The sequence below is a fragment of the Acipenser ruthenus genome, chromosome 14 (genome assembly GCF_902713425.1).
Source record: "Acipenser ruthenus chromosome 14, fAciRut3.2 maternal haplotype, whole genome shotgun sequence".
In the NCBI taxonomy this organism is placed as follows: Eukaryota; Metazoa; Chordata; class Actinopteri; order Acipenseriformes; family Acipenseridae; genus Acipenser; species Acipenser ruthenus.
In genome coordinates this window covers 25,782,716-25,810,279 of record NC_081202.1, presented here as the reverse complement: position 1 = coordinate 25,810,279, position 27,564 = coordinate 25,782,716, and the positions used below count along the sequence as shown (strand labels likewise).

Genomic DNA, 27,564 nt, shown 5'->3' with positions numbered 1-27,564 from the left:
TTTAAATCCAAGGTGACTCAGCACAGACTTGGAATTGTAAATACCCTATAAGTGTTGGACACTCTCAGAAAACATGTTATCCTACTTCATAGCAAATAATGCACCTGCCGTTCATTCTTGTGTCTATCACCAGAGGTCAAAAGTATTTGCTTGGGTTGATCAGTCACTGCAAAGGTATCAAACTATAATTTATGGCATATTCTGAAATGGTATATAAGCCATTGCAGCAACTGTATTTCAGTGGTTGATATTTTTGATACAGAAGATGGAGGAGGTATCCCTTTTTAAATATGACATTTCAGTTGTCATGGTAACAGTGTATGTAGTTAAGTTTAATTTTCATTACAGACACAGTGCATGATGTTCTTACAGTAGGTTGTTTTTCAAATGTTTTTTTATTACATCAAACTGTTGTCTTATAAAGTACACTACACATAAGAGTAATACTTTTTACAGAATGTACAAATCTCACACCAATGAATTATATTTGAGTATAAAATGTAACCCGATTGTGGGGCAGGATATCCCTGCTGGGACGAGGCATTTCATTTCCGGGAGGGGGAACCGTCTGGCAGGTTAGGGCTAGGGCAAGGGGCACCACTGTTAGCTTAAAGAGCTTTGCAAACAGTGCCATTACAATTCTACAATATGCTACTACTTTATACAGTAAGCCAAACTTTTCTGAAATCCAGAAAATGATTTAGAAGTTTCTGACAAGCTTTAATTATTAGAGTCAACAAGCAGTGTCCGGCAGAGGGGTTTATTACCTTGACAAATACAACTTTAGTTATTTGTCTTCTATGCAAGCCATTTAATAAAAATACACTGGTATTATGCTCTTGCTGCATAGCTACTGTATTATCGCTTGGCAATGTGCCTTTTAGTGAAGTTAAACTCACTGAGATTCAATTTAGGGAGATATTTGGTACATTGTTTACCTGGTGGTTCACAATTTTAAATCAGGATCTATAGCTGTCCCACAACATAAGGGTGAATGCTTCCATGTATTAGATCTTGAAGAAGAGAGCTTACAAAAATAGAAAAAAAAAAATCTTAAAACTTGTATTCTTAACTGAGCAATTTCCCTGGCTGTCTGGAAAACGATTTTTTTGTTTTACATAAGCATACTGTTGTCTCTACAGATTGATCTGTGTTGTATTACACAAGGCTTATGTACTGTGTAAAAACATATTGCAGGAGTTTGACATCAGCATTAGCGCAATATTTACAGTCGACACTGAGAAATGGTGAACTGGTGAAAATGAAAGAAAGTTACTAACCGTCAATGTGTGTTTTCTGTATTTCAGGTGAGACCGATTGGATATGATGGAAACAATCCAACTTCAGTAGCAGAATGGTTGGAATCAATAGATTTGGGTGATTACACAAAGTCCTTTCTAATCAATGGCTATACGTCGATGGACCTTGTAAAAAAGATCTGGGAGATTGAGCTCATCAATGTAAGTTGCCTGAGTGCCAGTTCTCTATTTTCAGCAGTGTCTTAAACACAGGTTACTGTAACATGGTGTCTCAAGAGCACAGTATGTGCTGTTGCAGCTTTTTGTAAAAATCCTGTGACACCAAAGTGCCTTATTTCTATGCAGCACTAGTTCTTGTCTTTTATATTTATACTGGAATTGGATAAACCTGTCAGATGCTGTAGCTTTGTCTCTCCTGTCATCTTTTAACTGCAATCGCCAAGCTTGATAGAATAGCATTGTGCCTTTCCAAGCACAAAGCATCTGGATTTAATGAGATCTTGATCAATCAGTGTTACACTCAGCAGGGAGATTACTGGATAAAAAAATACAGAAGCTGGGATCCTAGGATCAGTTTTACTGCACTGTCTGTGTGATCACTTATTTTTTTAAACCCCACAACAACAACAAAATATTTTAGTGCATTAAAATATAATACAGTGAAAAATATGATACTGTTTTATATGAATGTGTAATACCTCAAACTGTGCTTTGGAACAGGAACGTCCTGTAGAGGGCAATAGTAAGAATTGAATCTAAACCACTGGATCACCAGAATCACTTACATTAAAGAAATAGATAAAAACTTACAAAGCACAGTATCATATCAATCCAGATTTTCCTGACAGAATCATATTAAAATAAAATCAGTATTTTAGTTAATGACTCACTTTTAGACACATGGTGCCTTATATTTAATAAGTAGTATAGTTTTAGATGTTGGTTGTTAAAGAGGCCTGTAAATTATACTGAACTGTATGTGTGTTCATGTTTTATAATATTTTATATTGTAATTATAATACTTTTTTTTTTTGTTTTGATTAAGTATTTCAAGCATATGAAAGACAAAATTATCTTGGCACATCAGAATCTTTTAATTTAAATTGTTTTTAAAAATGGTGAGACTGTATTGACTAACTGCAGTAAGATCTTGTTCCACTAGGTGGTTCTGGTGTTTCTTTGTTAAAGTTTAGACATTCAAAGGAAATGGGCAAAAACAAATCGAAACCATTATATAAATGTGCTGCAGTTAATTCTATGCTGTATATGGTGGATATGTTAAATCCTTACACAAGCATTTTTTCTTTGGCGTGTCTTTTAGTGTATATCCTGAAATCAGTATGGTTCACTGAATTCTATATGCTTGCAGAAATTAGTCATCACAATTCAGACCACATCTTCATTGCAGCCCTAAATCTAACCCTTTTCTGTTGTTGTGGTCATCTGTGCATTATAACGTCCGTCACCATGAATCAACTGAATTACACTGTTGATGGCTGTTTCCCAGTGGATTGTACTAAAGCCATGAATAACGAATCAGAAGAACCAGAGATTACAAAATGTGATGGCACATTGTCTTAAGTTGCATCCACACTGAACGCAAGTGAATAATTTAGAAGTCACTGCAGTCAAATGGGAGTATCCACACCCGCTGCAAGCGACACGAGCGCTTTGAGAATGTTGCGTCGCTAAAATAGAACCTGTTTCTATTTTTTTTTTTTCGTCACGCTACTGGAATGAAACTGACCAATCAGAAGCAAGGTTAACAGCCTTGAAACACGTCAAACACACACCTCAAAACACGTCACACCTCAAAACAAGTTCATAATTTTATGTAGTACCAGTAAGGGGCTTGCAGGTGGTGCATTTAGCAGCACCTAGACATTTCCTTTCCGATTATGCAAGTTGCATAAAAATAGGTTTATTAATAAGCAAAAATAAACCGGAGCATACATGCAGTCTATATATCCAGCATTTAAATGAAAAATTTGCACTTTTGCTGGCTTTTAAAAATGACACAAAAAAGGTCCCGCATGATACATTTTGTTCATTAAATTGTTCTGTGACACAAATCTGTGACAAAGTCTTTTCATACACTTAAACTTAACATATGCATAAAGAGTTTCACCAAATAAACAAAAATATTATCGAGGTCCTACTATTCTATATGTTGTAAAACAAAGTGTATTCTATGTGACACATCCCAACATTACCAAACTCATAGTTTTGAAGATTATGAGCCATATCTGTTCACCGGACTGTTTTAAAAGGAAAAACTAAATAAAAGTCTTGCGTCTTGCCATGGCACACAACCTTGTTCTTTGTATAATTATGTAAATTAAGTCAGAGACGGCACAAACACTCACCCATGATCTGATGCGTCACAGTCTTCAATAGCGTTTACGATAAAGTAGAAAAATAGATTTGCAGAACAGCATCGGTAGTAATACAAGTTAAGCGGTCTGCATAATAACACAGATAATAATAATAATAATAATAATAATAATAATAATAATAATAATAATAATAATAATAATAATAATAATAATAATATTGCACTTTAAAATACTTAAATAAGTTAATAAAAAGGATCAATGAAGGAACTTTTTAAAGAAACACAATTGAGATTGCAGTAAGCTGCATATCAAAATGTATAACAATAAAATTATTTTGTTGAAAATATCAGTTCAACTATTCTACTATTGTCCAGCTGTCTGCTGACAGATGTACCAGGCTTCAAATCAGACTACTAGTACCACGAAAAAAAAATACTACTACTACGAGTACAACTGTACAATTACTAATGATATATGGTAACAATAAAACTGTTGGATATATAGGGATGTTCAATAACTTTGATATATAGATTTTACAAGTCCAACCTTTATTTTACAATGTAGTTGCTGGAGGTCAGGGTGGTAACTTCTATCAAACCAAGACCTGTTTTGTAATGGGACAGCCCATCTCTAGTATGTCCAATAGGAATGCATGGGCGGGGTCATGTATTTATTTCCAGTCTTTTGGATCGTTTCCAAGTCGTGTCTGGTGTGGATTGACATTCGGCGACTTCGCTCGTAGCATATCCGCCTGTCACATATCTGCCCCATCCGTTTATCTGCCATGATCAATCTCATCAGCTACATTAGTTTATTATTGAAAAGAGAAGATTAGTTCAGAGATTGTAGATCCTACCAAAGTTTTCGTACACTGTGTTGTATGTGCTCCGTCTGCAACCATTGCTGGTAGTGTCACGTGAGCTGTTCAGTGTGTTGATATGTAAATAAATCCTGATCGCCTGTGGGGTGTATCACATTCAACCTCCGTCTCAATCTCCTGCCTGTCACTCAGCAGAGAATGCACGCACCCACACGGCAGATGGCTACCCTGTCACAAGCATTAATACCCTGTATCTTTCTAAACAAGGGATTTAGGGGAGCTAATGAAAGCTGAATCTCATAACAATAACTGTGTAAATATAGTAATTGTTACAGCTGTGTATAATGGTATTTAAAACAGGAATCATTTATCCACCTTTTTACATATCCGCCCTTACTCTGGTCCCACCGCAGTCAGATACGCGACGGATTACTGTACTTTCATTTTCCTAGTACCATTTTGTTTCAAGTATTATTCTGGTGGTCTGATCTTAGAAATAGTATGTGTTCAATTAATATTTGTTTAAATAATTTAAAATATGTATACATATTAATATTGTAATGTATCATTTTCTCAATTATTATTATTATTATTATTTATTTCTTAGCAGACGCCCTTATCCAGGGCGACTTACAATTGTTACAAGTTATCACATTATACATTATTTCACATTATACAGATATCACATTATTTTTACATACAATTACCCATTTATACAGTTGGGTTTTTACTGGAGCAATCTAGGTAAAGTACCTTGCTCAAGGGTACAACAGCAGTGTCCCCCACTGGGGATTGAACCCACAACCCTCCGGTCAAGAGTCCAGAGCCCTAACCACTGTATAATTTTCATATAAATATTAACTAGGTTTGGCCCGTCGCCCTTTGCTACATAGCATGGTTGGTATTCAACTCTGTACACAGGAAGTGATTACAAATGTTGTAATGAATAGTACTATAAATGGCATCAATTAAGTAATAACAACTTTTCTTTATGTAAATAACTTGTTGCCATGACAGCTACTGGTTGCTATAGAGACCTCATCAGTGTACAGTGCAGATTTCCATCTGTGTTTTTTCACTTTATATTTAGCTAGTGTATCTACTCCTCTGAAGTTTGATTTTAACAAATACATACACACAGATATTCAAGCACAGTGCTTGGAATTTGTATATATGAATATCTTAGAGGCAACCTGTTTATAGTACAAATAGTGCATAATACCAGATTAATCTGAGTTCTTAACATGTTAAAGCCATTGATGTATAAGAATGGTGTCAAATATATTTTAATCTACTGTATACAAAACATGGTAAGCTAGATGCAGGGAGCTTTTAAGACTTATAACATGGTGCTGTAGGATTTTGGTTTAAGTAGAAAAATCTTAAACGATAAGGACCCCACACTGGTGCTCAAAATGTATTATTAATGTATTATTAATTATCAAAATGTATTATTAATGTATTATTAATTATCAAAATGTATTATTAATTATCAAAATGTATTATTAATTTATTATTAATTATCAAAATGATACAAACAGCAGTGTTTTTCTTTAACTCTGCATGTGTGGTACTGTAAGTGAATGCACTAAAGAGACAAAGGGCCAAATACATGGTATAATGTAAGTGTTGAAACACAGATGAGCTTGTGTAATGCTGCAAGTTCCCCCGAGAAATCAACCTATTTAAGAACTATAAAGAGTTGGTTATAGGCCTCCAAAGAAACTGAAAGGATAGAGTGGTCTGAGATTTGGTCTAAAATGTTTATTTTATTTTACTAGCTGTATTTGTGTTTTAAAGGATTGTTTAAATTAAATGTTGATGAGATGTTAAATCAGTGACCTATTGTAAGTGACTCTGCATATAATGCACAGTTCACAGCCTACCTCTGTAAAGCGCTTTGTGATGGTGGTCCACTATGAAAGGTACTATATAAAAATAAAGATATTATTAATATTATGATGATGATGATGATGATGATGATGATGATGATGATGATGATGATGTCTAGGTGAAAGGTGTATTTTGTGATAAGGATTATGGATGCCCCAGGGCAAACCATAGCTTCATTCTTTATGTGCTCCACTTGCTGCTTGGCAGGGTTGCAGTGAACAGGACTATAGGCTAGTCTAAGTCTGTACCCATCACCCTCGTTTCTCTATTAAAATGCCTTTAAATCAGGGATTGACAAAAATAGCAGATTTCTGCAATAAAGGGAGAATAGTAATAATGATCTGGTGTATGACCTCATCACTGTGCACTAAACATGGACGTGTCAATAGATGTCACTTTGAGTAGCTAATACTTATTATTCACAAGGCTGAAGAAGAGCCAGCCTTCGGATAACACGTAAAAGCTGATTGCATTAATGCTTGAACAGGCACCACTTGACTGATCATTATCTTAACTGACTTTTAGTAGGACAAATTTAGCTGGCTCTGAAGCTATACAATATTATTTCAAACAGAACTTGGTTGTGTCTTGTGTGCCCCATGCCTCACCTGATATTAGTTAAAAAGGTTTATTTGAAATAAATGTGTTCTAAATGCATTAAAACATTTTTATTGTCACCTTTGTTAAATGCATTAATTAGAAGGTTTATCATGCAAATAGAATGAGTATTAGTCAAAAACACAGAAGACTGTATACTGTACATCCTCACAGTCTGATTCTTCTTTTCAAAGCTGTAAGAGATTTGATTTGCTATTTGAAGGTATACAAATGCATTCTCGTTTCTTTTTGGCCGCAAAAGATTAAAAAGGTTTACAAAAAAAGAAAAAGGGGAGAAATAGTTATTATAGGGACCAGTCTTCTTTTTTTGGCTACTGCAGCAGAATACAGCATAATCAGATGTGCTCATAGTCACACCTGGGACAGTAAATTGGATTTTGTTCCATTAGCATGCCAGTACCTACATAATTTGTTCATAACTGGAACTGAATGGCAGGGTAACTGGACAATTATGTGCTATAGTGGGTCAAATGCAATATTGTGTCATACATATAAAATACAGTGGTAATCACATAGTTCAAAAACATGTTTTGCTTGGACTGTTACCAAGTAGATTGTGGATTATATTATGCAGTCCGACAGTGTGGACAACCATATATTCCTTTGTTTGCTGTAAAAAAAAAAAAAAAAAGATGTAAAGAAAAATAACATTGATTTGTTTAAATTGTTCCATAAACACATCAATATGTCCAATCTAATAATAAGATGGGCTCTTAATTGGTAAATTAAGAATAAGCAGGATTATTAATAATGAGATTATCATTTGCTATGCATGACTGCAGTAGAGTACCGGTGTGTTCAGCGGTTGCTTTCAATCAAGTCATTCATTGGAACTGCAGTCATTTTTAAAGCTTCATTCCCACACAAAGGATGTCTTGCAGAGCTTTAAGAAAATAGCAGTAGTGCAGAGGAGCATTTAAATGATTGCAGGACTGTGCTGCCTTAGGGAAAAGCTGCAGAACAGGCAATGCACTCCAGTCACCTGTGCTGTGAGGGAGCATGCAAGATTTTGTCTCCTAGATGTGGCAGAATATCCATAGTAACAGAGAGAGAGAGAGAGAGAGGGAGAGAGAGAGAGGGAAGAAGGGAGAGAGAGAGAGAGGGAGGGAGGGAGGGAGAGAGGGAGGGAGGGAGAGAGAGCGAGAAGGATGGAAGGAAGGAAGGAGGGAGAGAGAGAGAAGGAGGGAGGGAGAGAGAGAAGGAAGGAAGGAGGGAGAGAGTAGGATAGAGAGTAGGAGAGAGAGAGAGAGAGAGAGAGAGAGAGAGAGAGAGAGAGAGAGAGAGAGCAGAGCATGTACCAGAGCTGAGCTGAGCTGCTGACAGAGTCATTACAATCATTGTAGCACTCAGAAGATATTCATGCAAGACTTGATCCTGGCAAAAGACGAGAGAAAGCAGTATTTTAATTTCTAAAGCTGTCGTCACAATTAAAAACAGTGGGAATCTGACTTCAATCTGACGCCTTCTTTATCTCTGAGCTGGGGCTGCTGTGTGAGTCATCCGTAGAAAGAGAAAGGTGTCTGTGAGGTACTAAGTCTCAGCTGCAGATGTTATTTGGTAGTTCTCTGGAAAAAGATTGAGACCGTTGTCTAATTCAACTTCTTTGTGAAGCGGCAGCTGGTGGCAGGTGAGTCAGTTTTGATTAGTTTTGAAATGGTGCATCTTTCCAAATGTGCTTTCTGTTGAAACTAAATAAGTCAGGGCAAGATGTAAGCTTCTTGGTGGAACACAAAGGCAGTTATAGAAGAATGGTCATCTGAATGAGGAGGATCAGTGATAGCCATGGTTTCATTTTCTTTATGCAGATCATTCATTTTTTTTGTTAAGTATAATTTAATCTGGATTTTTCAGGATAATTCACAATGTATTCCTGCTGTAATGTGTTTCTGATCTTGTATTCAGTGCAAGATAACCATACATTATAGTTGAATTATGTGTACATTCAGATCCAGTAAATCAGAGCTGAATATATATGCTGTACAATTAATTTGGCCAGAATTTATCCTTAAGGTTGTAATGTCGAGGTCTGATGAATAGTAGACCCTTAATGATCTCACAATAACATGCAGCCAAATATTTAATTAAGTATAATATATTAAAATGCATTGTGGTTAAAGTCTGTATTACTGGTGGCAATTCAGATTGCTCCTTTATGAATGGTTGAATGTAATATATTCCTTTTAAAATGTGTGCAAATGTAACATTCACATGACTGAAGGAATTGGAATACTACCTCCCTGAGTAAATTCCCAGCAGAGGAAGTGAAGTTTATCAGGCACTGTCTCTGCTACAGTACCACACACATTAACTTTCAGATCAAGAAGTCTTCCTTTTTAGGCCACTGTCCTCTGAGCAGCTAAGGAAGGGATTTATATATATATATATAATTCCAACAGTCGCTAAATATAGGCGTATATCACCAACGTCAGTAAAAATGACAGCACGGGTTTGGATTTGAGTAGCTCCTAAACTTTGTGCAAATATGCTGAGAGACTCTTCTAGAGAATGGTGTATTTTTAGTGGAGAATTTGTATCTACAGCAGCTGTTATTTTACTTTAATTAACACGTACAAATTGTATTTGTGGTATCCACTGCGCTTTTCAACCCCATGGACAAACTACTCTATTGTTGATGTAGAAATAATTAAATACATCTGATGGTATGCACTCTAAAACTATTATAAAATAATGATGTTTTTATGAGTATATACGCATAATAAGAATTTAATTAGGGCAAAATGATTGATTAAGATTTTATTTGATCTGCTTTATATATTGGGTCTAGGTTATAGAACCTATAGAATGCATACCTGGACTGGGTGCTAGTTAGGTGAAGCTAAAAGATCTGCTCTTATCTGCAAAAACAGTTCATTCCTAGCATCTGTAGCCCCTATTCTCTTTGCCAGCCTTCTACTCTCGCTTTTCAAACTGTGTGTCCTTCTGGCGTCTCTGAGCGGATGCTCCTCTATTAAATTGCATTAAATGCCAGCTGAAGTTGTAGTTTTGTGGATTACAGGCACTGAGCAGCCATCCAGTTTCACATATCCTTGTCTACATTGGACTCCTCTCTGTTTTCAACCTTTTAAAAGCCCCAGTTCCTATACCTTACCTGGGCCCAAGCCCATAAGAGCTCTCTGTCATATCACATACGGTACAATAGCAGAACATAACAGTAATGAATATGTATGGAAATAATACAAACCAATGTCATCGATTGCATCATTATATGTACACTTTCATAACACAGAAATCATAAAATAGTGAATTGCTTGAAATTGGTCATTTCAGTAATGCTGAATTTTGGGTCATATTTAGCTACGGTTATTTTTTTTTTTGAGGTCACCGTTTAATCCAGAGATATCCTAAACGTATTACAATGCATCACATTTCACAACTGTACCATTCTGGATTCTAAAGCATTACATTTAGATTTACACCTGTCTGAAGTGTCCATTTTCTTTGAAATGCTGTCCAGGTCAGTAAGAATTTAAAAATGTTTTTTTATTGTTTCAGTTTCTATAAGAATTTAAGAAGTATGCAATGTGTATGTGTGTGTATATATATATATATATATATATATATATATATATATATATATATATATATATATATATATATAATTTAAAACAGTAATGGTGTAAATACATCAAAGTTATAATTGGCAGCATTATTAAAAACTGATGAAAACCATGCAGCGGCATTGTTAAAAGTGTATTAAATCATAAGGTCATTGCAGGCCTATTGCTTTTAAGTTCAACTTACACTCTTATGCATTTTGTGCATAGCAATAGTTCCCAGCATAGTTGCTAGGTAACAGAATAGCTCATTTTCTCACTCCAGTTGTCTGTACATTACTTGCTATTTAAAAATAGATTAGCTGAAAAGGGCCATTATTACTGAACACAAGGTAGGCTAATGTCATTGTTTTGTGTGCTATTTATTTTTAAAATTACATAAAATAAAGGATGGTGCATACAAAACTATGAGACTTAACAGGAATGTATGCATTTGTGTATGTTGAGTCACGATTATGGTTTGGAAAGGCAAATAGTTACTGTGTATGAAAGGCATATTCACTGCATACAGGTTACAGTAGGGGTGGGCAGTTCCAGTCCTGGAAGGCCGATGTCCCTCCTGGTTTTTGTTCATGCCTCAGCAATGCAGCTTGTTTCTTTAATGGGGGTTGCAGATTCATACCATAGGATTGGTTCACTTCCCTTGAAACAATGTGTAAACACAGCCATTACCATAAGATTATTCTGTCATTTAAGCTATTTTGTAAACAGAATGTTTCTTTGTCTTTCTAATAATAAATATACAACTGCCTTTTACGTTGTCCCCAGAATAAATTGTGTTCCTAGACCTAACTCTGAAAACCTCAGGGTAACGTATTTTTATATATTTCACATTCTTAATTAACTTGTATCAAATTCTTTCTGATTTGGCGAAGACAAACGATGATGATCTGTGTGAATAATAAAACTCCTGGGTCACCGTGCTCAGTCTTTCCTAAGTTTACAGGGAAAAAATCAAAACCTTGTTGAGGGGATAAGTGAAAACCCCACGCATCATAATTTGCTGAAGCATTCTTGAGAAATATATCTATATCTATATCTATATATATATTTCAGTGTGCTGGAGGATGTTTTTATATCTTGCATACAGACACACACACACACACAGGGCAGTACTGTAACATTTGTTGCAGTTAACTAATTACATTATGGAAGCTGTCAATTATGTTAGCAGTCAACAAATGTATAAATCAAATGAGAACAATTGTCATGCCGGAGGTATCTGAATCCGATTATATGCAATACAAACAATAGATTACACCTAGTCAAAGGCAAAGTCACTGATTGCATACATTCATTCTAAATCGTCTCTCGTTACTGAGTGGCAGTGTGCATAACATGGAAAATGTTCAATACTAATTATTCATACTTTTTTGTAAATACTGCAGAATAAAAATGTACTCCAGCATCTTTAACGACCCAAGATCAAAATCTTTACTGTGCTGCAGAATCATGGTTAAACTGTTTTGTAGAATCGTGATTCTTATAATATTTTAACAAGCATGTAGAGGGGTGTCTAGCAAACCACAGCAATGTGCATTCGCAAATCATTATGCTTTAGGGTCTAGTTAGGGGCGGGTGGCATTTAGGGGTGATGGGGGGGGGGGGGGGGGGGGATCTTCTGTGCATGTTTTGTTCCCCCCAAAATAATGTTAGTCTTACACTTTGGTTAACCTGTTGGGTAGAGATTACATATTAGAAATCCTATGTCTTACTGATTGTACCATTTCAAGTAAAAAAAATAAAAATAATTGTAGTGTGTTTTGTTTTTCACTTGTTAGTGTGTGTTCTTTTTGTTAAAATAGTTTTTGTGTGTAATTTATGATTGATGATTTTTGCGTTTTTATGAGTTTTTATCCAAAATGTGTATTTTGTTTCTTCGAGATTAGTTACTTTGTTTTTGAAGAATACTGTGTTTCGGATAATTATGGGTTTTTGGAACTCCCATTTAAAAGAGCAAAGAAACACATTGAGCTAACACAATGATAGTGACACGGTTAGGATTAGATACTAATTCTGTGTCTTTTTAATGCTTTTGTCTGCACACACGTGCGTAACTCTAGCACTATTAAGCTTCAGCAGTGGTGTGAGGGAAAATATCAGAAAGGTTTGTCTATGATCTTGATCCATGAATTTGCTTTATTATTTATTTATTTTTTAGCCGATGCCCTTATCCAGGGCAACTTACAGTTGTTACAAGATATCACATTATTTTTACATACAATTACCCATTTATACAGTTGGGTTTTTACTGGAGCAATCTAGGTAAAGTTTTGCTCAAGGGTACAACAGTAGTATCCCCCACCTGGGATTGAACCCACCACCCTCCGGTCAAGAGTCCAGAGCCCTAACCACTAATCCACATAGCCCCATATCTGTCTGCCTACTACCATGTATTTACAATAATGTTCCAGTAGATCGGAATGCGCCACTCAGGAGTCCCCTTAAACAAGTATTTTCAACCTTCGCACATGTCTAACGTGAGAATTGTTAAAATAGACAGAGGATTCTCCAATATCCTGTTTTCCAAATTGAGTCGATTTTCAGGTTGCTGAGAAGTATTCTGCTTTCATGTTGTATTTTCTTTATTAAATCCCCTTGGGCAATCTGAATACACAGGAAGGCATGAAATAGCAGCCATTTCTTTGTCAGCCCTGCAATTAATGTTATGTAAAAAAAAAACCTTTCCACTCTAATATTGGCATCTACTTCGACAGATCGTGTGTTAATTTTTCACAGAGACAAATGTATTTAGGCGAGACCTTTCAAAGACAGTTGAAGGCTATGTATTACGTACACGTTATCATCTCAAGCAAATTATTCAAACACTTACAGACACGAAGGGTCAGATTCTCAATCTGTTTACTCCAAATTGGTGTTGGCAAGAATTCAGTAGAAAATACAATTCTAAAATGAAAGGAAAACAATTAAAGACTACTTCCAAGCCCGTACATTAAATGTCTAAGGTGTTAGTATTTCTGATTTGGTATCTTCATTGTATGTATTTTTTCATTTCTGAGCAAATTGTGGTAATGATGAATTGCAGAAAATGCTAGCCAGAATACAGAGGCTTCAGTGCTGTTGAGCTTTCCTTGACAAGATTCTAAAGGGCCTCTCTAATTTGAAGCTCTTCTTACTGAAGATTGCTATACCATAACCAGGCTTTGGGTTCTTGTAAATCCAGCAACCCTGCAATACAGTTTTTTGCTTTCCATTTTCAAAGCAGTTTGTTCAAAGGAAAGTGTAGTGTAATGCAAAGGGAATAAAGAGAATATAGAGAAAATGAAGGAAAAAACACTATAATATGGGTCTGTTTTGAACTTGTGCTTCAAAGAAATTCCGGTCATTGCTTATCAAAAGCAGGCTGTCTTCATGCTGAGTACTGATATTGCTCAAAGGACATGACCTACGTTTACCAAGCTGTTTGTTTATTACTCATATCCAGCGCAAAAAATAACCAGTTGAATTTGGGAACATGAATATCTACTTTCTTGGGCTATAGAGCAGCCAGCAGATATCTCTATTTGTGGCTTAGTCTGAGCACTTCAATAACATACATATTTTTCTATTTAGTATGGCAATAACATATGCATGCATGCACTGTTACAAATACCAACATGTTTTTTTTTTTTTTTTTTTTTTTATTACGGTAAGAGTTTTTCAGTCAATAGTAAGGTAAAAATACCATATTTTTGTTACAGTGTGTGTTAATTTAAACATTGTTTCAATTTGTGGAAGTGATTTTGATCACTTTGCAATTATGCTGTTCTTACTGTATATCCTTTTTGAAAAAGATTTGTTTTGCCATGTTAATCCAGGTACAGTAATGGTCACAATACTTTTTATTACTTTTTACTGTAGATCCTCAAGGAAAATAAAACAATGTAAAGAAGATTTGATGGAAATTTGAGGACCACACTATACAATACTATACCAAACAAGGCTTGAGGACCACACTATACAATACTATACCAAACAAGGCTTGAGGACCACACTATACAATACTATACCATAACCAGGCTTGAGGACCACACTATACAATACTATACCAAACAAGGCTTGAGGACCACACTATACAATACTATACCATAACCAGGCTTGAGGACCACACTACAATAAATACTATGGACATTGCTCTTTACTTGACTGTATATTTTGCTTGCTTGTGTATACGTTTTCTGACTTTATTATTGCCCATTGAACAAGAATATTCAATATATTAAAACAAAATTTGTTTTACAGAATATGAAACAATGCTGTTGGTTGTCAGTGCCAGAGATAACTTGGATGACTTTGTTTTCTCTCATATAAAGAAGTACTGAGGGTTAGAAGGGGGCTCTTTTGGAAGTGTGACAGCCAATGAATCCAGGGGATAGGTCTAGTGGGCATTGATGTCATTTAAAAACGGTGTAATGTCAAATGTTCTCCTTTGGACAAGGACACTTGGGGGAAAAAGAAGATTTGAACATCCCATATACTGTAGATAGAAAGAATGTTACATAACCAGCCTCTTGGAGAGCAGATTTATTCATACATTTGTGCCGTTTTAGTTTCTAACATTTCTCTGCTTTACATTATAGAGATCTGCATTTAAATACAAACAATCCTGCACTTGGGCTATCTCCGCCCTCGCATTTATTGTTTTCTGTCTCCACTGAATATAAACATGTTGAAATTGCTTTTGTTCATATTAAGCATGATTTAAAAACGAAAAAAAAATAAAAAAACATTTGCATCTCATTAATATCCCTTGTGGAGTATATTCCTTTGTCAAATATTAAAAACATAATCTGTAATTCACAGCAAGTGTAAACAATATCAGTACAGTACAAACTACTGAGCCTTTCTTAAATGTTCTATTAAAAGAAGATGTAAGGGTAAAAAACCCCTTCCTTTCACCCCTAGCACTTAGCATGAGACCAACTGGTAAAAATCTGCTATATCCAGAGAATAATAATGGTACATTGTCTCCTGTAAATGGTGCCTAAATTAATACTTTATACCCTCTGAATTTAATTAATAGTGACCTTTTTATGTGTGTATTATCCTGTAATATGTGTGGTCTTAATCATCATCTATTACGGCTTCAGTACTCAGGGATATTTGGCATGTTTAACAAAGTATCTGCCAGACTTTATGTTTGGGACTGTCTGTGCAGCAAAATAAGCCATGCAAGTATTTTTAACATCAGTATTAACTTGCAAGGTTTTCTGTAAGGGAAATTAAAACCCATACATTCTGCACACGAAGAATGCAGATTATCAGTACGATACAAAACCTTACTAGTATTTTAAGGACTTTTAAATGACATTGTACTGCAGCAGTACTGTCTATGGCAAGAGTCGGCTATACAGTGAGTTGTGCAATACAGTAAAGTCCCAAGGAAGAGGCTGCTGCATCTTGAGAAGGGAACCGTGAAAATGTAATACAAGTTTTACATGAACAATGAACTGTGTTTTAATCAGAGTGTATTTCATGCTGCTGTGAGTGCAGAAAGGTTGTAATTCATCTTCAGATCTTTATTATATATGAATGTTTGTTTTTTTCTTCTCTTCCCTTTTGAGTAGCCAGTTCTAGTCAAGTTAACTGATGAAGCCACGTGCATGTGTTTATTCCATATGAGCAGTGCTGAAGGAAAAACCTTTTCTATCACAATGAGCTATTCTGACAGGACTGATGACAAGCCAGATAATAAAGAGCCTGTTGGAATTGGGCATTTGTAACCTACAGCTATGGCCAAATTAGAGCTCATTAAATGCTAGGTTAAATCAGTCTCCAGGTTCTTTTTGATGTTCATTGGATCCTGCTTGAATGTGAATCCCATCAAATCTTGCAGCAAAAACAAACCATGCCTAGCAATTATGTAATGTGTTAATCTCTGTCAACTGCATCAACATGACACAAGATAACTCCAAAGTGCAGAGGGCTCAGCATTGCAGGGTGGCTGTGATGCTGGTATAAAAGCATGCTTAGCTATTATATAGCCACATACCACTGAAAAAAAAACTGTGGAAGCTTTGAATCAGCTTTCAGAGCGGCTGATATTTCATACTAACGCTAGACCATCTGCTGTAGTTTGGGATTTACTTGTAGCGAGCTGAAATACAGTGAGAAGCCACTTGGAAGGTTGGTTGTTTTATGTCCCTAAAACCTTTTTTTCTATACACAGCCACAGGCTGTAAACTATGTGCATGGGTTAAGTATCATAGCATTGTAATTAATAACAGGAGCTGGGCATGCCACCCTAGTGGTTGTTTTCAGACTTAAGTGAACTGTGTTTGGTTGTGTATGGCAGTGTGTGTAAATTGCTTTTTTTTTTCCTTCAAATTTTCAGGTGCTGAAGATAAGCCTCTTGGGACACCGAAAGCGAGTTTTGGCATCTCTCGGAGATAGGCTGCACGAAGAGCCGCCTCAGAAACCACCGAGATCTATTACCTTGAGGGTAAGTTATCCCTAAAGAGAGCATCAGTCTTAATTAAAAAAAAGAAGCTATTTAAGAAAGAAAAGGAAAAAAATGCTTTCAAAAACTGTGTGTAGAATTTAAAGGCTGTAAGAAGGGAGTATGTCCACAGAGGGTAGCTAGCTCTACTGTGTTCATTCATTTAACATTTTGTTTTTTAAATGTATAATGATATCCATGCCAAGGTATATATTGTATGTAGGGCTTGAATTTTCCGGTTTTTATTTTTTGTTCAGTTTGAGGGGGGGTTGTCGGTTTTTATTATTATTTGGCAAAATCGTTTATTTTTGGTTATTAAAAAGAAACACCACTCAAACACATCAATTTTCAGTTTCTATAATATGTTGAATGTATGTTTCACTTATACATATACAAATGTTAACTTATTGTGTTGAAGTGAAGATGTCCACATTAGGATTCCGGCAATGTAGAACATTTTGAATCGGAGAATTGAGAAGTAACAGATTTCATTGTACGCTCATTACCGCCCGCATATCTATAACACTAAAGACACTGTTCATGGTTGTTTTTCTGCCCACCTCTTCGTATGACTAGTGAACTGTAGTAATTAATCTCAGCATACAATAAGTTATTTACATTTTTTCCTAGGATTAAACATTCATCATGGTACTCTGATTGAGGTTTGATATTTATGTAGCTATAATAATAATGTTAATCATAATAGTAACAAGAAAATTTTTTATATGCATTAGTAGAAACATAACTAGTTTTATATTTACAATAATATTTTCGGTTCATCACTGACTAAAACCATAACGCCAAAAAACTAACTGGCGACACCATTTTTGCACACTGCCTGCCTTCTAAAATCTGTTTTCTTCATGTAGAAAGACTGTAGTGCATAATTGACATTACTTTAAATATGTTGCCAAACCCACATTTATTGGTAAAATAAATAGGATTTCGGGGGTGTTTTTTCGGTTATCGGTTAAAACCGAAAACTTTAAGCCCTAAGCTTTAAAAAAACAAAAAAACAAACAAACAAAAAAAAATGTTATAAAGAAAATTATAAATTTTGGACCACTGCCTGTAAAGCCACTTTATACCACCCAGCTGTTTAGTTTGTTCAGTAAAATGCTGTGGATAAAATTCCATTTAAGGTGCTGTTGATTGTATTTGATCATAATGTATGATTTACAAATTGTATTACAGGTATTTGTATATAATATAATTTTATGTTTTTCTTAAAGGCAAAGTGCTCTGTAAATCTCTATTGTGCTTGAAATGATGTCCCATTAAAAAAAAGTGATTCATACAATTTAATAAAATATGATATTTTAAAAGATATTTAATCCTAGAGTCAGCACCAACAGATCATCTTGAGGAGTAATAGAAACTGGAATAGGGAATGTACTGCATGATATTCAGTATACACAAGGGCAGTGTTGGCAGCACTCTTCTTCATGCAGTAATATGTGCTAAGGACCTCCGGGGCTTCTGTGGGGTAATTGTGTTCGAGGGAGGGGGTTTCAGTGTGCAGGAGGTGGATTTACTGCTTGGGTTAGTGGAGGGACTGCAGCAAATGAGTGGTGAACAGAATTCCACTTGAAAAGAAAAACCATCACTCCTTTGGTACGCTTACATGTTTGATCCATATAATGCATTAGACACTTGATGGGTTTATTAAAGTGAACATTATTTCATAATTTACAGAATAATTTACATTCATGAACCGTTGCTGCTCAGTGGTACAGAAGCTACATTCTATTTCATTATGGATGGGTTGTGCATGCCCCCAGTATCACAGGGCTGAGTGAAGGCCCTCAATCCATAGAGATTTTCTCTTTCGTTTTTGTTGTACTTGTAACACAAGGGCCTATGGAATGTATTTATGATTAACAGCTCCAGATTCAGAGAAGCCCTTGACTCACGAGAGAGCAGTGGACTACTTTGTATTCATTAGTAGCAGTGCAGTGGTGCTCTGCTTACTCCACATACCTTTACTGAATTCATTGGCACTCCTCTTGCTGTCAGCTTCGTAAACGGTTGACATTCGTTAGCTTTCTTAAAGCAGTGTCCTGCTAATACCCTTCCAAGCTGCAAATGTTGATCTGTAGCCTAGATGAAACTGTCCAGTAGGTCAAGTTAATATCACAACAAGCCTTCTACTGGTCATGTTATGAATATGGCTTTGGTCTGTTGCTGTAATAGGCATCAATATTTGTCCGATTCCATTTTGCAAATGAGTATAATGTGAAATAGTATCACTTTTCCAATGTTGAAGTTAATTGATTTTTGTATAAAGTACCAAGAAAGCAATTCAGAAGATAATGTGATTTGTGTCTTAAGGATGCAAAAGGAAATGTGATACTGTGGACTTGCTTTATTTGAATTCAGTGGATGATGAACAGAATAAATGTAGCTTGCTGTATATGTGCGTTTTCTCAGAAAGACAACACGAAAGTAAACTTATTTATTCTTTACAGAAAACATACACTATACTTTATTGACTTTCTTCGCCGTAAGTCTTGGATACAACTAAATTATTCATTGTTGCCAAGATATTATTATTTATCTCTCGCAGTCCATTTCTGTATTTCCATTCCGCTAAATTATTCATCTTTGTTTTTTATTCAGAATGTATTGCCTTTAGTAATCACTCAGATTCTAAAGTGGTCGATACCTTTTGTTTCTGTGGGTGACATTGAGATGATTCTTCATTTCTTTCACTCCATAGGAACCAAGTGGAAACCACACACCTCCCCAGCTCTCCCCATCCCTTAGCCAAAGCACGTACACTACCGGTGGCTCGCTGGACATCCCTCAAATTATCATGCAGGCGGATGCAAGGAGAAGACAAAATGAAAACTACTTTGAAGATGGCCCAAGGTCAAAGCTGGAGAGACAGATGGCACAAGTCAGTATGGTCAGTATCGTTCATTTTCTTCTTCCTGGATTAGCATTTGTTTTAAGATTGAAGGGCAACGAATAATGTTGCTTTATGTGTTTTTTTTAAATCTCTATTTCTGTCATAAATTCCATTCCACCCTAGTAGTCATAAAAAACAAGCAGTACTAAAACATTATAAGCATACAGAGTTCTACCTTGCCTTGATGGGATGCTTTTAAAAAAACAAAATTGTGATGTAAACTCTTTGGCCTGTGTGAGGAGAAAATATCTATCAGCAAAATCAGCATTTTAGGTTTAACACTGCTACTGAAGAAATAGTATGATTGGATGCTGACATTCCTCTGTGTGTGTGTGTATATATATATATATATATATATATATATATATATATATATTTATTTACGGTACATGGTGTCTTGAATTTCAGGCAGGAGAGTGGTGTGAGCCAATTACGCTGCGACCACCTAATGAAGCCACATCATCTACTCCTGTTCAGTACTGGCAGCATCACCCAGAAAAACTCATTTTCCAGTCATGTGATTATGAAGCATATGTAAGTATCGTATGTAACATAACTAATCTTGTTTATAAATCTCTAATTCAGTGGCATACAACGTGCACTGGAACGGTGGACATACACTATAGAATGATAACTCAGATTCTAATTCATCTGGAAGAACTGCCACACTTTGGTTTGGAAATCAGTCTTCCAGGCCCTGACGTGAGGAAGGATAATCTTAACAGAATGACAAATCCTAAACAAAATAGCTATATTTGCCTGGGTTCTTGGTTTAGATTAATAAAATGAATGCTGCTGTTGCTTCATATAAAAAGATACTGTATGAATACTGTGCAGTAGCTGTTCTCTGCAAAGTGTAGCCACAGGGGCACAGAGGCATATGTCACAACTCTACCTGTATAGTGTCCAGAACATAGCTGTCACTCTGCTGAAGAATCAGGAGTGAAAAACATTTTGAATATTGTATGTGAATACCTAACAGCATTGTTCAAATGCTAAGATGTCTGAACAGTTTTTACAAAATATTCACAATCACACATACAACCTGTAGAAAATATTTTTTAAAACTTTTTATGTTAGATTTAAACAAGTACTGTTTTATGACTTGCCAATAATCTACAAATGTTTTATAGTAATTATATGAAAAGGCTTTATCTAAAACATAAATAAAACGTGTCAAGTGAAACAGAAGGAATTCAGACAAAGAAATGATTTCTTATAACAGCTTAAATAATTTAAATAAACAGCTGCAGAGCAGATAAGCTATTCTGTCACACAGTTAAGAAATCTAATCAAGAAGCAACAGTATGCATTTAATTCAGCAGAATTAGTTTTTGTGTTTTTTTTAGGTGAGGGTCACAGTAGAAATTCAATGTCCTCCAAGGATGTTTTGACATTTTGTCAGGTTTTCAGCTGGATGTCTTGGAAAGGACATCCGCCATGGAGGGGGATTGGCATCTGCTGATTCTAGATCACAGTTGGTCTTTCTACTGAGTAGTCAGTTTGGCAAGAAGAGTAGCATATGACATTCTTAATGAACATACAGAGACAGGTGCAGTTCTAAAGAACACTTTTGTACTGTGCTATTTACAGTAAAATGCAGTAAAGGTATTCCTAATTTAGAAATGTGTACCCTTTTCAGACAAACAAATACATAAAACACAAAAGCTTGTATGTTTGAGCTGCGTGTTGATTAAAAAAAAAAGGTAGCAATCTCTTTTTTTTCCTGGACCAGTAGAAGTTGGCTACCACAGGTTATATATGGTCTTCAATTGCACATACTGTAATCTGTCTTAGTACATTTGAAAGCATTCATTAAAAAAGGAATCATTAACAGATATATTAAAATTGTGGCGCAGTATAAATACACTACTTAATGGTGCACTTGTTTGTACATTTGGAAGACAGATTGGTGCTTGCTGCCTAAGTGTACTAAGCAATATAAAACTGGATGGTAGAAAGAAGGATTTGAAAATGTTGCACCCAAGTGTGAAGTATTCTAACTAGAACATGTCATCCTAAGGGACACGCGCTTACTTTGAAAACAGATCAAGACATCAGCATTTGTAAATGCTGTTAATTTTTACTATTTTGTGACTTGATCCACTTTTCCTAGGAGGACAGTCAGACTGGGTTGTCAGTAGGAGATTGTCTTAATTAAGGCATAATGATATTAATTTATTACTAGTAAATTAGGCTACTATTTTAGTGTGCTTGGTTATAGAGCTTAATTAGGGCATGTGCTCTTGGTGACTGACAAAAAAGATACTCGTTTTTGTTGAGCTGTTAGCTTGAATGCCTACAAAAGAAAAAACAAACAAACAAACAAACAGTATTTTAATAGTAAATAAACTGATCAATAAACTCTTATCACTGTATCATTGATGAACACATTATAAGAAAAGGGCTTCATCATCTAATAAACATTCTTTCTCTTTTTTTTAGTACTTGGGCTCAATGCTGGTGAAAGAGCTGCGAGGAACAGAATCAACCCAGGATGCCTGTGCAAAAATGAGAGTGAGTGTCAGAGTCAATATCAGGTTGTTGTTTTGAATGCCTGGATACAAGTTAAATCATTTCTGACCCGTTGGTATGCGGCGCTGTGCATCCCCTTCACTGGATTGAAAAGGGATATATATTAAGTTCATATTTCCAATGATGATATATTACTGTTACTCTGCTCAGGTTCTCCTTTTTACAGGCTTCTTACAATAAGAGTTAATGAAAAACTGCTTGCATTCTCAGTATGGGATTTAGGTAATTCCACGTCATTTGTATGGCAGCAGCAGTGTATTACCATTTAGAAAACATTATTGACAAGACTTTTAGGGCTACCTTTTAGTCCCAAACCTTTAAATAATAATAAAAAAAAACAGTACCCTTTTGGAAATGTAAAGGAATTACTTATTTTGTGTGTGTGTGGCAGGTGACATGATTATCAGTCCGTGGTGTTGTGCTGTGTGGAGTGATAGAAGTATAATGTAAATATTATATTAAAAGCTTGTTGCTTTTTTGTGGCCATTTTTGAGCCAAAGCCATACAACTATAATTATACCTTCTGAACTGTTGAACATCTGCTGTTTTACATTATTTTTAGTATTTGCTGTATTGTGCTCATATTTTTTTTTATCTCTGCGTTTCATAGAAGTCGACAGAACTGATGAAGAAAATTCCAACAATTGTTCTTTCGGTTTCGTACAAAGGAGTCAAGTTCATAGATGCTTCAAATAAGGCAAGTCAGTCCACGTGGTAATTGTTAGGGTGTAAATCATAGTCAAATAAAAATTACATCTCTGTTTGAAAAAAAGCTATTTGAAAACTCAGGGGATAGACCACTACAAACAACAATGGCACAACTTTAACAAAAAGATGAATTTTGTGCACCAAACTAAAATACCATTATTGAGTGATAATGTTAGATTTAAGGGGGGTTGAAATTAATGATGTACTGCCTAATGTATTTTTGTATTGCCTTTATTATTTTATTCCAATTATATGATAACTTAAATGACAGGCTTATGAAATTGAGTCATTAAATATACCCTTTTGGGGGTTATTACACCGAGATTAATTTTCACGCTTATGATAAGAGATTTTAAACTTGTAAATAGGAACAAGCTTTACAGAATACTGTATACTGGTCTTTTTCCCCCAAGGTGATAATTTTGAATAAGCAGTTTCTGCTCAGATGATGTTATCATTTAAAGGCGCTTAAAATAAAAATATAATTATTGCGGTGGGAATATTGTACTGGACTAGTCCTTCCAAAGCTTTTTCTTATGGGTCATTTTTCCTGTTTGTTTGACAGAATATAATTGCTGAACATGAAATCCGAAATATCTCCTGTGCTGCCCAGGATCCGGATGATCTCTCTACATTCGCTTACATCACAAAAGACTTGAAGTCCAGCCACCACTACTGCCACGTGTTCACTGCATTTGATGTGGTGAGTGTCAGTTCTTGGGTCCTATTTTAAGATCAAAAGAGCAGGAGAGAGTCTTAATAAAAAAAAGCAGTTTAAATAATATATATTATTCCGGCATTAGCTTTTTAATTAAAAAATAATGTGCTGAACTTTTCTGTTCATTTTTTTTCTTTTATCTTGTTAATATTGTGGTTTAAATCCAAACTGTTTATACGTGTTAAGTTCAATGTTTGTTTATATTCCACATTTAACAAAAACAGCAAATGTCTTTTATCATCTGAAACGGGATATTTCCCTAAACAAATTATATGCACGAGAAAACAGCTTTCCATTTATGGTCAGTGTTTTGTTAAGTAATAAAATAAATAATATTTAATCCATAAAAAAATAATACTGATCCTGTGTGACACTTTAGTTCAATGGAACTTGAACACCGTCCCTCTGTTTCGATTTTGTTTTACAGAATTTAGCATATGAAATCATTTTGACGCTAGGGCAGGCTTTTGAGGTGGCCTATCAATTAGCCCTGCAAGCCAGAAAAAGTGGCCATGGTTCATCTACACTGCCAGAGAGTTTTGAGAATAAACCAGCCAAACCCATCCCAAAACCCCGCATTGGCATTCGAAAGTCAGTGGTAAGTATTGAGACATATACATTCATTGCTTACTGAAGTGTGTATATTTCGACATGCCTCCTGCCTCTTAATAAAATTATAAGTGTCCAGTTCTGAATGAGTCCATTAAGATTAAACACGTTTCAGCCAACTTTATCATCCTTTTATCTTCTTTAAATAAATAAATAAATAAATAAAATATTGGTAGAGCTTGTGTTGTAAGGAAGAATCTGAAACAACAATGGAGGGGAGTGTTTTTTTGTGTGTGTGTGAATAGATAGTGAAACTTAGTGGGTTAAAAAGGTTTTAATGTTTTACAAGATGGTAGCCCTGTATGTCAGTGTAATGTCCTTCCTATTACGCCTGCACAGAGCACCCCGTCACAAGAGCATTGTTTTTCTGGCGACGGTGATAAACAGACCATCAGCTTTATGCATTTTCATAACTTTATGCATTCTCTCTTTTTTTGTATCTTTCCAGTCTCTCTGTCCTGGTTGAGGTCATACCTTAATCCATTTGTCTACTTCTACAGTTGTTTTTTTTTCCCTCCTTTGCTGTTCACATTTTGATTATCTGTCTTGGTCAGTTTCTTTTTTCTTTTTTTGTTTAAATAGTCAAGAATAAGTGTCCTTCCTTAAATGGTACTCAGTCTGATTCCATCAGTCCCAGAAAGGAGGACAATTAATGATGACATTTTTCAGCTTTGCTTTTGAAATGTGTGTTCTGGCCTCCTTTATGGCCTTGCTAGCTATTAATAGATTGTGTTTTGCTGCAGGATAAAAAATGGCTGCTTTTTTCAGGTTTACCTTGTGACAGGTTGTGGCTGTGCTGCAGCATTATAATAGGGGCGACAGCTTTTGCAATTCTGCTTGTTATAAGAAGAATCCGCAATGAACCTGTCTGAGTGACAATCAGCCATTTATATATATACAAAAAAAAATACTAGCATAAAAAAAGCCTCCAAAAGGCAAAGAAGTCATCTTGAAGAATAGTTTATCGGGAAAGTTGCCATTAACTGTTCTGTAAGGGTTGTAACTCCCATAATGCAATGTGAATGGTGGGAAATGAGCTGCAGAATGGCTAGCTAGAGGCAATTTCCCCTTGAAGAAATGTGTGTGAAGCCAAGCCAGGACTTCCTAAGAGGACGTTCTTCTAATAAAATAGCCTCTAGGGTTAACCATGCTTCGAATGACAATTCATTCACGCATACATTAATCCTCAAGACTATTTCACAATAATGATATAGATATATAGATAGATTTATTTATTTATTTTTTTTATTATTTTTTTTTAATTAAGTTTTAATTACTGGTGTGTGTGTTTTTTTTTTTTTGAAGACAGTACAGTACATTAAGATATGTTTTGAATTAATTGTATGCCAGTTTTCCCTTGAGGATTCTGAAGCTTTTATATTTCTAGTTAATACTGTTGCTAGAAAATTGCCTCGCTGTTTCATTTGAAAAAAAAAAAAAATGTGCATAGTTCATGCTTTGCTTCCAAATGAAGCTCACACATAAAAACATAAAAACACAAAATGAGAATAGTATTTATTTTTAAGACTGGATATTAAACACTTTCATGCGGAACCCCATCACTACAAATATTAAATAAAAATGTACAGTACAGTGTATACATTTTTCAGCGCATTTAGATTGCTATAAGCAGTTGATTTCATATACCTATGAATAATGAATTTTAAAGACTCGACTACAAGTCCTAACACGCTTACATCCTTAATGAAGACACATCGTTAAGTTATGACGTCATTGCCCATATTAAACCCTTCTACGCTACCAGTCGGCATTAACAAACGGTGTAGTAGTAGGTCTACACCAGGTGTCTTCTGTTTAAATCAGTCAATTGTGTCACTATATGTAGAATAAATTGTTTTGGTGCCAAATTTTTATTTCAGTTATCTTTAATGCGCAGGTGAAGGCCTCTCAGGTGGTAATCTAACAAAATGTGATCATGTTTAAAACAAATGAATAAGTTACTTAACCATCTGACCAGGAAAAAAATTGACAGGCATATATATATCCAATATCCACTCATCAGCATGCAGCAGCTGCACTTATAAATGTAACATTAGTACCAGGGCTAGACGCCACAAAGACAGTCATCTAAAATATGTTATGAACAAAGCTGTGATGCCAAATACAGAATAAAATACTACAGGATACTATGACATAATAAATCACTGTATTCCGGTGTGCTCTTTGTCCTGTTACAGTATACCAGTGGCCACTCACATATTCTTACCTTATACTTAGTGTTCCCCGTTTTTGGTTTGTATCTTTAAAAAACAATAAATCCGGGCGTTTTTTATACATATATTAAAATAGGGATAAAATCAGTAAAAACCTGTTTTTAATTGAAACATCTGTAAAAAATGGGGAGGAAGGGGGGGGGGGGGGGGGGATTACAGTATACACACTTTACATGTGGAATATGATGCGTAGCAGTTCTGGTTTCTGATTAATAATGTCCCTGGCATGTATGATGAGCAGAATCTGTGCAAGTCGAAGCCACATCCCAAGTTAGCTGGTACTTTGCGAGCGTTTGGGCAATCGCTGTGCTGACGGAAATAGAATCTACAGAAGGTATGAACATGACGTCAGCACAAAACAAGCTGGGTTTATTCACCTTGAAATCATACAAAGAAAAGACAATTGACAGAACTGGGCGGTGCAAGCCATCGGGAGGCGCGTCAAAAATCACACTGGACATTTACATCAATGCGTTCCATATAAGTTTACCAACTAAAGCATCACCATTTTCTGTCAAATATTTATGATTAAGATTGTCGGCGTTAGGCAGTGTTTGGGCTGATGGACAGACAGTACTGTCACATGAAGTCACCAATACATATCTCTCTGCAATAAACAGCAGGTGTCCAGCCCTCTGAAAAACTCATTAACACAGTCATTCTGCACTGTTTTTTATTAAAGTCTCTCAGTTCACTTACTTGTTTTAGTTTCATGTGTTGTTATTTTTCAGTATGTTCTTTTATTGTGTGAACATGTACCTCAATGCAGCAGTATTTGCTGCGCTATGCATCCTCTGCCTCATCTGACCCACTTCTGCTATTTTTGCTTTTTGTATGCTTCAAAACATTCATTTTCTTTTGAATATTCATAAACTGGTTTATGTTTTCTGCCCATTCCACATCCACTAA

The 27,564-nt window shown here is 35.4% G+C and overlaps 1 protein-coding gene across 11 annotated transcripts in view; it reads left to right on the top strand.

Moving 5' to 3' along the window:
- The window catches only part of LOC117419806 (ankyrin repeat and sterile alpha motif domain-containing protein 1B-like), a 260,532-nt gene that overhangs the window by 205,065 nt on the left and 27,903 nt on the right, over window positions 1–27,564 (top strand). For all 11 annotated transcript variants that reach the window (XM_058986231.1, XM_058986226.1, XM_058986225.1 and 8 more), the window contains 8 exons: window positions 1,308–1,460; window positions 16,836–16,943; window positions 19,660–19,848; window positions 20,260–20,385; window positions 22,297–22,368; window positions 22,997–23,083; window positions 23,660–23,797; window positions 24,240–24,410. In XM_058986231.1, coding sequence (XP_058842214.1) covers window positions 1,308–1,460; window positions 16,836–16,943; window positions 19,660–19,848; window positions 20,260–20,385; window positions 22,297–22,368; window positions 22,997–23,083; window positions 23,660–23,797; window positions 24,240–24,410 — 1,044 coding nt within the window. The remainder of the gene's footprint in view (window positions 1–1,307; window positions 1,461–16,835; window positions 16,944–19,659; window positions 19,849–20,259; window positions 20,386–22,296; window positions 22,369–22,996; window positions 23,084–23,659; window positions 23,798–24,239; window positions 24,411–27,564) is intronic.